This window comes from Penaeus vannamei, chromosome 16 (assembly GCF_042767895.1).
Source record: "Penaeus vannamei isolate JL-2024 chromosome 16, ASM4276789v1, whole genome shotgun sequence".
Lineage (NCBI taxonomy): Eukaryota > Metazoa > Arthropoda > Malacostraca > Decapoda > Penaeidae > Penaeus > Penaeus vannamei.
Window position 1 is genome coordinate 34644255 of NC_091564.1, and position 13088 is coordinate 34657342.

The window sequence follows — 13088 nt, forward strand, 5'->3', positions numbered from 1 at the left end:
TGTTGCAGGTACAATTTTTTTTTTCTATCTAAATCATGCCTTTAAAATATAAAAAATGTGTTATAAACATTAAGCCAGTGCACCCCTAATAACATTTGCATGCCTGAAAATGAATGTTGCATCCAAATCACATCAAGAAAAGACTGATGCCAGTCATTTTTACACTTTTTTGTTTGCCAAACACTGTAAAGGAATTTAATCCAAACTAATGCCAAATAACTGTCTCTATAAAAACTGAAGCAGGCAAAATGCTGATTGCCCCATGTACTGGATAGGGGAGGACAAGTGGTGCTCAGTAACAAATGCACTCAAGGCTCCGAGTAAGTTTGCCTCGTATTTTTTTGCTCAGCCAAACATCAATTGTTGCACAGCCAGAAATACAGTTTCAGCATAATGGGACATAAAAAGTATTAGTGGCAAAGTCCAATCCTTCAAAACTGGGATAGACGACAGACTGAAGATTGTGAATCAATCATAATATGAAAATGGGATACCTAGTAAGTTCACCCTCTGTATTCCTAGACTCCTCATACAGGATGAAATGAAAGTTGTAAAACTGTAATTTGATGATGAATTGGTTATCTATAATCTATCACTGTGTTTTAGTGATGTGTGGGTGCCCATGACCAAGAGAACTCCAGTTCACACTTAAAATTAAACACTAAACAAATTAATGTATAATAAACATAGGATTAATGAACTAATTATATAATAATAAATTAAAGTCTGGGAAAACAAGGTTACTCCTCCTTAAATGGCCAAGCTGACATTCACACTCCCCTGACTGCATACTACTTACTTCAAAGGCTAATAACACACTATGACACAAAGACATCCCCTCTAAACTTTTTTTTTTTCTTCTTCTTTTGAGAATATAATCATACATAAAAAAAATAATAAACTAATAGAGATACAAAAAAAAATCTAAACATATACATTACTTTTTTGTTACCTTATCTGCTATTTGCTATGTACTTGCCTGTATTCCAAGCTTCCATGAGAGAGGGCAGAACAACACACTTTAGGAAGTCAGGAAGAGTAAAGCAATGTCGCGCAATGAGGATAGCAGTGAAGACAGCAAGTGAGCTGTGGATGGTTGGGGCAGCCAGGGGGTCACGGAGACCCACCTGCGTTAGTACATCAATGTACCCTGGGCTCTCCTTTGATGAGCAGCACAGTGCATTTAGCACTCCTGTTGGAATTTGGGGGACTGATGTGTTATGTGTATGGTACTGGGTTTTGTGTGGAAGAAATTGGTTTAGTAATATTAGAAACAACACTATGACTATCAATCATATAATACATGGACAACTAAATATCTGTTTAATAATTCATTCCTAGTAGAAGAAAACACAATATATTCACTAAACAGCTTTATATTTTCCTATCACTATCTTAATACAAGAACTGTGTTTTTTTTAAATTCATATCGACACTTGACAATAACGGTCTGTCAGTCTTAAAGAAAACTTACCAAGCCACTCTGCAGATAAGGCTGTGCAGGAGGCAGTTAACTCTGCACACAAAATGGCCATGTCGTTGAGCTTCTCATTAGAAGTGTTAGGTGAACAAGCGTCGATAATAGCATTGCACACGAAGCTGTACCGGTTGGCTGGATCTGCTAGCTGCTTTAAAATGCTGGAGTCTACCTTTAACCTAACATGAGCAAGCAGAAAGAAAGTTAATTCTCAACAGAATATGTGTATTACAAATACTCAGACATTGGCATATAAAATGGTAAGCTTTTATTGTCTTTTGCTAAAACATAAATTAAGGTAATAAGTATACCCAGAATGGCTAAAAGAATTTTGAAAAATATATTTGTAAAGGTAAAAGACTTGTTTCCACTTACTTTGGATTCTTAATGTATTCATCCATGAACTGGAGTGACCATGGATCGGTACCTTGTGCAGGAGTGATGCTAGCATAGAGGCACTGCTTTATTTTGGGGTACAGCGGGGCAAAAAGCTCATGGTGCTTCGACTGTCAATTGAAACGAGAAACTGCAAGTCACTTACTGTCATAATTAATTAATAATAAAACACTGAAAAAAGGAAAAAATAAAATATGGAAAAATAATCCACAAAATTAAAATATATCAGCCCACTGCTGTCAGGTAAATGTACTGTTGACTATAGTTTTCTTTTGTGAATTTTGTTTACACATAGTTGGCTCTACATGTGCAAGCCAACAAGAAGTCAATGATTATACATTGGGACCTCGCTTGATTTCCTGATTGGTTGATTTCTTGAAAAGAATTATTTTTCTAATCCTACTAACCCCAAAATGACAGGTGTCTCACTGACAAGACAGCCTGAAAATGGACAGCATCCAGGTTCTCATATGCGAGACAATCGTGTTCTCAACTTTCACTCCAATAGGATCAGCAAATGCCCCAGCAGTGGGCACTCACTGCGACAGCTACCATCCAGTTATTAGTGTTTTTCACTTGGAAGGACCCACCATGATTGCATTAATAATGATGTTGTAACCATCATTACTGACATTATAATTATCATAACTTTATCAATAATACAAAAAGCAATAAAAAATAATTAAAAATCTTTGAAAAGCAAGGAAATGGGTAAATAGATGAGATAGTTAGGAATAGATATTAACTGCCTGGTGATTAAGCATTTGTAGGGCATGTGTGTGTAAATACAATAAATAAACAATAAACACAGTGAAAATGGCATGTATTCTTGCCATCATGGCATCATTGGGTTAAAATCAGTAACATGTTTCTTACAAAGAACTCAATTCATTACATTGGTAATCAAAAGTTATATGTCCCAGTTTCATACCAATAACAGGTTATACTTCCTTACCTTTAAAAATGAGCAGTTTGCATAGAGGTCATACAAATAGGCAAAGACAACACGCTCTGCTGAGGTGCAGTCTGCTGGGTTTCCCTTGACAAGGCGACATAGACCTTCAAACACTGCTGAAGTCTGCTCCTGGGACACTGCATTCACGTACAAAAAGTTGAATAGGTAAACAAATAAAAAATGAAGAAAAACTAAACTAATGATCACTCAATTAGATGTAGCATCCAATTGACTGTCTATCCTTATTTACACTACACTACATTCTGCCAACAAATAACCCCAAAAATATTTAAAACTCAAAATCCTTTGAACACATCAATTGACCTGCAATTAGATATGTAGCAGTCCCATAGCAGCCTAGTACATACCCAGCAGACAGCAGTGATACTTCCTGAGCACTCCAACCACATACAGGAGGAGGGTAGGACAGTACCATCCAACCAAACAACCTCTTTCTACCAACTGTGCTTCTATCTCTGTGACTTCTTTGATGATCTACATATGTGAAGAGATTGCAAATTATTAGAAAATTATGAGGATATGAATGAAATTCATAAAGAAATGAATAAGAGTGAATGATGAATCAAGATGTGGCAATGTAGCATTTTTGCAATAAAATTACTATAACTGATATCTTACATAACAGTTGTACTAATATTCCTGTCTTGATCCTACTCATCATTATAGTGCTCATTATCTATCATCATCATTAGTAATACTGAAGAAAGTATAAATAATAAATACATCATTCTCATCCTAATCCTCAACAGAAATTATCAAAAGTAATAACACTGTTAATACTTATCAACTGTACTTGATATTCATATAGAAATAAATTACAATTAAATATAGTGGGAAAAGTCCCAGTGCTGCACCTGAATACACAGTTCAATGAGCCCGTGAACATTCAGCGCCACCTCCATAAGGTCCATCAGGAATGCGATGTGCTCATGCGTTGGCAGGTAGCTTGACATCCCCGAACCGTAGCCTGATAGCATTTCCAGGACCTGTATGAAGAAGTGGAAATAATAAGATAGATGAAAATTAAAAAGGGAAATTGAAGTATAAAAAAAAAATAGATAAAAGAAAATCTTGGATTAGTCATATAATTTTCTTTATCTCCAAAAAGTTTTTGAAAAAAAGTAATAATAATAAAAATTATTCCAATTATTTATCTATCACTGCCTCTGATGTGAAAAGTGATAAATATAGGAATAAGCCGTTTCATGAAGGGAATGAAATAAGAACAGAGAAGACAACACAGATGAAAAAGAAGCAAATCAAACATTAAAAAAAAAAAACACTGATGATGAAAAATCGGGGAAAGAAAGAAAAATGGGGGAGGGGGAAGGAAAGTACATACAGAGAAAAACAATAATAACATTACAGAGTCTAAGAATAAAAAGGAACGAAACTCACCTGAGCTGCAACGGTACTGGTAATGTGATGTTGGTCAAAGTAGGAGTGTGCACAAAACCTGCTCATGATGTTTTCAAAGCTGAATTCACCTCTTGATGATTTCTTGACCTTGCCACCTTTGGAAAGGGAATACACTAAATTTAGAAAGTGCTTGCAGCAATATAAGCAACTGATTACATAATAGCTTTTATTATACAAAACACAATCATAAATTGTTAACATTCATAAAAAAGAGCAAGGAAATGAGAAAGAACTATGAGAGAAAACAAAATTAAAACAATACCTTCTGCAATATCAATGCTACACTTCTTCCCAAACAACTTGCAGATCTCTTTGGTAAGCTTTTTGATGGCAGCCCTTGCCTCATCTCTGGCTTTGCCGACACCATACAGTAGCACATATCTCTGTGTGGAGCAATTTTGATATTCGTATGAGGGTGCCATCAATCTCAATTAGGTCAATTGTACTGAAAATGAGGAGGCAGAAGGGGGAACTCTCTGATCATACAAACAAGCACACATAAGTTGGAAAGGCAAGGAAAGGACAGGAAAGGACAGGAGAGTAGAGGAGAGGAGAGGATAGGAGAGGATAGGAGAGGAGAGGAGGAGAGGAGAGGAGGAGGAGGATAGGGGAGGAGGAGAAGAAGAGAGGAGAGGAGAGGAGGAGGAAAGGGAAGGAAAGGGGAGGAGAGGAGGAGGAAAGGAGAGGAGAGGAGGAGGAGAGGAGAGGAGGAGGAAAGGAGAGTAGAGTCAAGGAGAGTCAAGGAGAGGAGAGGAGAGGAGAGGAGAGGAGAGGAGAGGAGAGGAGAGGAGATGATGATGATGATGATGATGATGATGATGATGAGGAGGAGGAGGAGGAGGAGGAGGAGGAGGAGGAGGAGAAGGAGGAAGAGGAGGAAAAGGAGGAGAGGAGAGGAGAGGAGAGGAGAGGAGAGGAGAGGAGAGGAGAGGAGAGGAGAGGAGAGGAGAGGAGAGGAGAGGAGAGGAGAGGAGAGGAGGGCAGAGGAGCGGAGAGGTGAGGAGAGGAGAAAAGAGGAAACGAAACAAAAGAAAATAAAAAAGAAAAGAAGAGAAAAGAGAAAGGAGAAAACACACACCCACATCCACACAGGCATATACATACACATATGTATAAATGCAAACACAGACACATGCATACAGAAATACACATGAATATACAAACACACACACATTCACCCACCTACCCCACAAACACACACATAAAATTATATTTAAAAGAATTTCACAACAAAACAAAATTCCCATTACCTACCTGATTGATCTCATGCATGTAGGCATCATCTTGAGGCAGAGGGAAGTGTTGGGCATAGACAAGGTGCCTCGGCTGTCGCTGCTTTCCCTCGCCTCCCAGCTCGCCCCGTCCGCCTGTTCCTGACTCCTCTAAACTTGTGTTGACAGCAATCTTCTGCAGGATCTTGCCCAGATCATCATCAATATTGTCTGTTCCATCCTGCAAATATAAGATATAATAATAAAACCCTATCTAAGACCCTGATTTTATTGCAATTGATTTCTTTCAACCTACAAAGACCAATGGAACCTAGGTCTAACTTGACATAATACTCATTGTTGGGCAAACTACATCTATCAAGGCTCCAATATATCAGAGCTAGTCTTCGGGGGTTGTCATTGGTCCCTCCTAGGTTATCTTAGCCCTGTTTGCACATCTCTAGAAATTCCTTTCTCACCTCCTTCTTCTCTCCAAAGGACGTATCAGCCTTGAGGTCTGGTGCTCCCCCAGCTAAGTCCCCTCGTGAGATCAAAGTGCACATGTACGCATCATGACTAAAAACATCTTGACGTATTAGCTCCGAAAACAGGTGTACAAGGTTGCCAAACTCCTGAGATCGAACTGACATAGCATTTTCATCTGTGGAGGATGAAAAACTTTCAATAATTTCATCAGATTATAATGAATTATCTTTATTTTGGTTTATAGATCTACATTTCAAATAACTGTCCACAAACAAATAATCATTAATGCTGTTATAATCTTTCCATTTTGATTACCCTGAAAACTAGGTACTTGTCTCTCAAGTGAAGTTTGATGGCCATTTTGAACAGATCTAATTATCATGACATTCCTAAATAAAGAAACACTATAAAATATGTTAAGCACTTTATCAATACAAATGAAGCAGATAAAATGCAATGTAAGAAGCCCTCACCATGGACGGGGGCCTGTGTATCCAGGAACTTCAAAAGAAGGTTCTGGAACACACAACCACCAGGTGCTGCCATCTGGGAGGAGGTGACAGAGTCCTTCTCATCTGGTAGGTCACTCTCAGCAGAAGTGAGCGCATTTTGTCTCTTCTCCAGCAACCGAGCTACCACAAGTGCACGGTGTTCCCCACAACGCTGTACTGACACAGCCCACTCACAAAGTGTACGTACAACAGCTTCTTCGTTGTTGATGCCACTGTTATTGCTGTTGGATGTGCCACTACCTGTACTATTGCCTGGTGCCACATTGCTGCCACTGCTGCTATTGCTGCTGGGGTTCTGAAAAAAACACTCTCTCTTAAATGTTACATAGACTGTTGAAGTATGACTATGTCTAAATTGTAAAAGAAAGAAGGTATAAATACCAGAACAAAGACAAAAAAGAGCGCACACACACACACACACACACACACACACACACACACACACACACACACACACACACACACACACACACACACACACACACACACACACACACACACATATATATATAATCTCACCTCGTTATTCGCCTCTTTAGTGGATCCAAACACCTTTGTGTAGAGGGTGTCCAGGGAATTGTTAGAGTCGACACGATCAAAACAGTGCCGGTCAAGAGCTGCTAAAGTTGCCAGCACACGGTTAATAGTTGACCCTGTTAATATTTTAATACAGTCTTAGTTGCTGTCTTTTAGGTGTCCTTTTAAGAAAAATGTGGAGGCTCTCTATGGAAAAATGTGGCTCCATTAATATATTCCTGCTATTTAGAGTATGCAGATTTAATTTCCTGAGTTAATCTATTGTTCTATTATTTCTTACAAAAACAGGAAGTCTAAGAGGAGGAAGAGGAGGAGCAGGAGGAGGAGGAGGGGTAGGAGGAGGAGGACGAGGAGGAAGATGAGGATGAGGAGGAGGAAGAGGAAGAGGAAGAGGAAGAGGAGGAGGAAGATGAGGAGGAGGAAAAGGAAGAGGAAGAGGAAGAGGAAGAGGAAGAGGGGGAGGAGGAGGGGGAGGAGGAAGAGGAGGATGAAGGGTGGAGAGAGAGTGATCAGGGGAGAAGGGGGGAGGGAGGGAGAAGAGAGGAGGAGGGAAAAGAAGAAGGGAAGACGAGAGGAGAGGAGAGGAGAGGAGAGGATGGGAGAGGAGATGAAAGGAGAGGAGAGATTAGAGTAGAGTAGAGTAGAGTAGAGTAGAGTAGAGTAGGGTAGGGTAGAGTTGGGTCGGGTCGGGTCGGGTCGGGTCGGGTCGGGTCGAGTAGGGTAGGGTAACATAGGGTAGGGTAGGGTAGGATAGGGTAGGGTAGGGTTGGGTAGGGTAGGGTAGGGTAGGGTAGAGTAAGGTAGGGTAGGGTAGAGTTGGGTCGGGTCGGGTCGGGTCGGGTCGGGTCGGGTCGGGTCGGGTCGGGTCGGGTCGGGTCGGGTCGGGTCGGGTCGGGTCGGGTCGGGAAGGGGAGGTGAGGAAAGTACTGGAGAGGAGAAGAGAGAAGAGGAAAGGAAAGGAGAGTAGGATGGGAGAGATGGAGAGGAGAGAAGAATGAGGAGACAGGAAGAAAGAAGGCAAGAGAGAAGAAAGAGGACAGAGAGGAGAAGACAGAAGAAAGAGGAGAAAAGGAGAGGAGCAAAGAGAGGAGAGAGGAGAGAGGAGAAACGGAGAGGACAGAGGAGTGAAGGGAGAAGAACGAGGAGAAAGGAGAGAAGAGGAGAAAGGAAAGAAGAAAGAGGAGTGAGGAGAGAAAAAGATGAAGAAGAAAGTAGAGAGAGAGAGAGAGAGGAAAGACAAGAGAAGAGAAGAGAGAGTAGCATCAAAGAGAAAGTACAAGACTAAGTGAAAAATGCACCTGTCCTCACCTGCAACATTGACAGCATACTTGTCAAGAGACCATCTATTCTCTGCCGCTCGACTTCGTTGGCGAATGTGCTCCTCCATGAGTCTCAGTTGGGCTCTAAGTAAAGATAAAATCAAGGTACAATAATAATAATGGTAATAATCACATTAATGATAATACTTAGTATTCTAAAAAGGAAAAAAACAAGATATAACAGGATCACTTAATATAAATACAAATGGACGGGATGAATCACACAGTACTCCTGCACCTAATAAAAGTGAAAATATTACTCACCTGACTTGCTGGTTGTTGTATCTAGGAGGCATAGGCAGATCTGAGGGTGGGCACGGGAGGAGGTCCAATGGAGAACCTGTAAGCCAAGAGGTGGCTTTGCCTTCCCCTGCATTGTTCCACACCAGTGCCGTTGGGCAGTCTAATGTTATAGCCTGGAAAGACAGATATTTATTTCACTATTAGCATTGCCCCTTTTATATCTTGAGGGATATTGTCAGTAGGAAATGAATGAATTCAGTAAAATAAAATGTTTGCAAGTCCTCTATAAGTATTCAAAAGGCTTTAAAAACTAGAATGATGATTTACATGACCAATTGCCCTATGCTTTCATCTAATTTTACGCAAAGAAACAAAAATACGAGCGTAAGTCAACTTTCTCATGAAAAATGTTATCCACCATTTACTTTAATCTGATTAAAATGTTTACCTGTATGAAGCATGATGTAGCAAGAATGATGGGACGGTGTTGGTGGCAGAGTAGGAGCTCTTGGAAGGTTGATGCAAGGGGGTTAACGGGAGGGCCTGCTGGCTGACTGCTTCCTGACCCTGGTACTCCCACGCCAACTCTGCAATACATTAATTTTATGTGATGTTCACATTGTGATTCAAAAAACATCAGAAATGTTTTTAGAAGATACAGAAGAGAAAAATAAACAAGCTGTCTGAAAGAGTAAGTCTCTTTATTTTAGAACTAATGTATCAATACTACCATAATGGAAAATAAAGTCACTAAAATATGAAAAACAAAATATAATAAATATCTCACAATGTCCCCTACTGGAAAAGAGATTAATCTGACTAGAGACACTACAGGAGTTGAATTTCTCTTCTTATTGATTTCTTATTATACTTTACCCATTGCTAGGCTGATTAACAGGAGACTGTGGTCTTGGTGAGGAATAGCCTGAATCATGACACAACTGTGCTAATTTGGCAGAGGAATAGTGGGCCAATTTTCTTGAGAGATACTCGGACTGTGTGATCTCATCCAGGTACTGTAGTGGCAAAGGCAAGACAACTCTCAGGATGACGTCATGTTCACTGTTGCGCCATCGCACAAATGCTTCCACAACCCATTCCAGGAGTTCCTGTCTGTCCAACAATCCTTCCTAAAAAATAACAATGTATGTGTTACTATGCAGGAAACCCCTGATGTAGACTCATTCTAAATGTAAATGTAAAAATAAATTCACTATGTAAGGAATGATGATCCACATTACTTGTGACCAGAAAAAAATAAAAATAAAAAATGAATAAAAAATGTTTTAAACCTGACACTAGCTTCAAACTAAAACAACTCAGGTATGCATACCTGGTACATGAAATGCGCCAACTGGAGGCAGTAGTTCCAATTGCGCAGACAGTGGGTAAGCTGGGCCTGGGTGGTCTGTCCTTGCCCCCCGGCTCCTGGCATTCCACTCCCTGATCCTGAGAGTCCTGATGAGAGAGATTGGTCAAATATGGAACGAAGAGACAGAGAAGATTGGTAGGAAAGAAGACAGAGAGAAATTGAGAAGAAGGTGTTCAGAAGAAAATTTTGAACTATATCAATAAATAAAAATTATGATGAGTGATAAGTGATAATTGATGATGATGATGATGATGATGATGATGATGATGATGATGATGATGATGATGATGATGATGATTATGATTATGAAGATGATGAAGATGATGATGATGAAGATGAAGATGAAGATGAAGATGAAGATGAAGATGAAGATGAAGATGAAGATGAAGATGAAGATGATGACGATGACGACGATGATGATGATGAAGACAATGACAATGGGCCCATCAGAGAGTATGAAACTCCTAAGCAAAAGATCAACACTAAGCCAGTGACCTCACAAAAGGAATTAACAAGAAATACAGAAAAAGAGATTATTCATCATTCCTTGATCATTATTCATACCTTATTAATTCAACTGGCTTCACTTTTACCAATATATAAACTATTTTTCTCTCTCTCTCTCTCTTTACCAACACACACCTTGGTTATGGGGTGATGACTGGGGTGGTTGCGTCGTTGAGGGCAAAGAAGATGACACTGTGCTAGAGGATGACAGCGACCCTCCAGGGGTATTTGCATTAGGGGTGGAAGAGGCTGAGGGTGTTGTTGAGGATGCACTTGGATTGCCCAGGTACATCTCAGCAATTTTGTTGAGCTGTTCTCGCAGGAGCCGCGTTAGAGTTTGGGTCCAATCTGGAAGGAAAAAAATTTATTAATCCTCTTTTTGGAAAGGATGAACAAATATATAATATACCCTAACTTCATGTAAACCATATTTCTGTTTGTCTGTTTTTCAAGCTAATTCTTGGAGATTATATAAATTAAATATAATAAAAACTTAAACCTGAGAGGGGAAAGGAGAATGAAGAGAAAAAATATTTCTGTTACTAGTAATTCACAAAAAATACATTCTTAAAAGTATCTTACTAATAAACCAAATATTTCAAGGCTAAAAATTAATCATAACATCAAAATAATGACTGGCAGCTTGTTGTTTCAAATGGCACTAAGGATTTTATGATTACCTACCATACTTAATCCTACACACAGTTCAAATATTCAAAATATCTTAATTAGTTTTTTTTACAAAGGAATTCCACAACACCAAAAATTCCTACAATAATTTACAAACCTATAACTGGGACATAGCTTTTTGGGGGAGAGACGGATATAAGGGTTCCTATCTAAAACAGGACTTTTTCTCTTTGATGCTTATGCTCATAAATGCTTTCTGTGCCTTCTTGTCAAAATCATAGAAAGAAAAGTGACCATTCCATTTTAAATCTTGTTTTCTGTATTATTTTTGTTCTTGCCTTGTATTATCTTGCCACAGCCCTGCCTTTCTTTTAGCAACTGTAATATTGCTTACTTCAAACATTTTCTTTTTTCCTCATTTTCTTGTTCTTCCTTCCTTACCTTGTGCTATATCTGGTTGCTGTCTCTTCTTGATCTTGGACTCAGCCACCTTGGATTCGTGATACGCCGAGGTCATTTTGATGAACCATGTTGCCCGCAGCATTGGCACTGAGTACTCACACAGTGTGAGGAACATATCTTCTCTTTTGCTGAAGATAGGGACCTATTTTGGAAAGGAAAAGATAAAAGAAATAATAAATAAACTAATAAATGAATAAACAAGTAAATAAACAGATAGGATAAAAAAATATATTTCCTGGCTTTTATAATCTCTAATTATGAAATTCTGAATACACCCAGTAAAACAATTTCTGAAAATCATTAAAACATGATGTTGGTACTTTTCTCCTAATTTCACACCATACCACTTATTCTGAGCTCTTGAAAGACATCCACTAAAGCAATTTAAAATAATTTGGACAGTTATTTTTGCTTTTCCCAGCATACCACGTCTGCTCATCTTGCAAAAATGACCCACCCATAAGTTCTAAAAAGACACACCTTCTTAGCAAGAGCCATTAGGGGCTTTGATCCTGCCAGGTCCTTAAACCAGGCTTCAATCGCTGTCTTGGACCTTGGCGTGACCAACCAGAAGTTATCCTTGATATTGATCTGCTGTTTCTTCCTGGCGGTATCTGGCAGTTGGTTGCATTCTGCTTTCTTCTTGAGGATGGCATTGAAGTAGCTTGCCACCTGAGATTCAAGAGAAGGGGAGAGGAAATGAATTAATAACTAGTATTCAGTAATTAGCTTCCTAATTTTGTTTATTCTACTTTTTGTGTCTAGTGTATCTGGTAGTATGTTTATAAATAAAATAACACTGATATCAAAATGCTGTCATCTGTATGTGTTGATCTACTACTCGCTATAATTTCTTTCAGTAATTATATCTATATTTTTAGATCTATCTTTTCATAATATCAAAATTATAAATTTCACTCTTCAGCATAAAATTATCATTAATCACTTCATATGTCATATATCAGTGCAAAAAAAGAGTTAGCTATACTGAAAGCATTTGAGAAGCAATGAGTGAATCAGTACTACATAGAAACTCACAGTACATAAAACATAACTACAGTAGATACTTGGAACATTACATGAGTAGAATTAGACTAAAATACTATTGATTCCATGTGACATATATCATCTGATATTTATCATTCAATAAGTAATTATCTGACATCTTTCCTGTCTTTTTATTTTACAAATTAAACTAACCTTAACTCTTTAGATTAAAACAACTTACAATGATCATAAAGAATATGATGGAATGAAGGAAAATGTCAAGTTTGGCTCAATTCCCTAAGAAAAAAAAAACATAACCATACCCATTATCATTTAATAATCTAATAACATATTTCAAAATTTCAAACTATCCAACATAACGATAATTATCTAATAACCAAGTTACATAGCCTCTCAACTTTTGGAAAAGGATTTGCAGAATTATATTTGCTTCCTATAAAAAAAAAAAAATTGATAATATATATCAATAACAGGTAACCAGCATAACTATATAAACATGAATAGAGATGGATTAAATCTTACTAATACACTAT

General features: G+C 38.4%; 1 protein-coding gene across 10 annotated transcripts in view; it reads right to left on the bottom strand.

Moving 5' to 3' along the window:
* The window catches only part of kto (mediator complex subunit kohtalo), a 37928-nt gene that overhangs the window by 22855 nt on the left and 1985 nt on the right, over positions 1 to 13088 (bottom strand). For all 10 annotated transcript variants that reach the window (XM_070131408.1, XM_070131407.1, XM_070131402.1 and 7 more), the window contains exons 3-22: positions 12028 to 12219; positions 11527 to 11689; positions 10591 to 10803; positions 9910 to 10034; positions 9453 to 9706; positions 9025 to 9163; positions 8598 to 8749; positions 8323 to 8417; positions 6997 to 7130; positions 6439 to 6772; positions 5959 to 6140; positions 5523 to 5720; positions 4531 to 4651; positions 4248 to 4363; positions 3704 to 3835; positions 3197 to 3323; positions 2829 to 2965; positions 1853 to 1983; positions 1475 to 1656; positions 980 to 1192 (exon numbers count right to left, since the gene is read on the bottom strand). In XM_070131408.1, the coding sequence (XP_069987509.1) occupies positions 980 to 1192; positions 1475 to 1656; positions 1853 to 1983; positions 2829 to 2965; positions 3197 to 3323; positions 3704 to 3835; positions 4248 to 4363; positions 4531 to 4651; positions 5523 to 5720; positions 5959 to 6140; positions 6439 to 6772; positions 6997 to 7130; positions 8323 to 8417; positions 8598 to 8749; positions 9025 to 9163; positions 9453 to 9706; positions 9910 to 10034; positions 10591 to 10803; positions 11527 to 11689; positions 12028 to 12219 (3340 nt within the window). The remainder of the gene's footprint in view (positions 1 to 979; positions 1193 to 1474; positions 1657 to 1852; positions 1984 to 2828; positions 2966 to 3196; positions 3324 to 3703; positions 3836 to 4247; positions 4364 to 4530; positions 4652 to 5522; positions 5721 to 5958; positions 6141 to 6438; positions 6773 to 6996; positions 7131 to 8322; positions 8418 to 8597; positions 8750 to 9024; positions 9164 to 9452; positions 9707 to 9909; positions 10035 to 10590; positions 10804 to 11526; positions 11690 to 12027; positions 12220 to 13088) is intronic.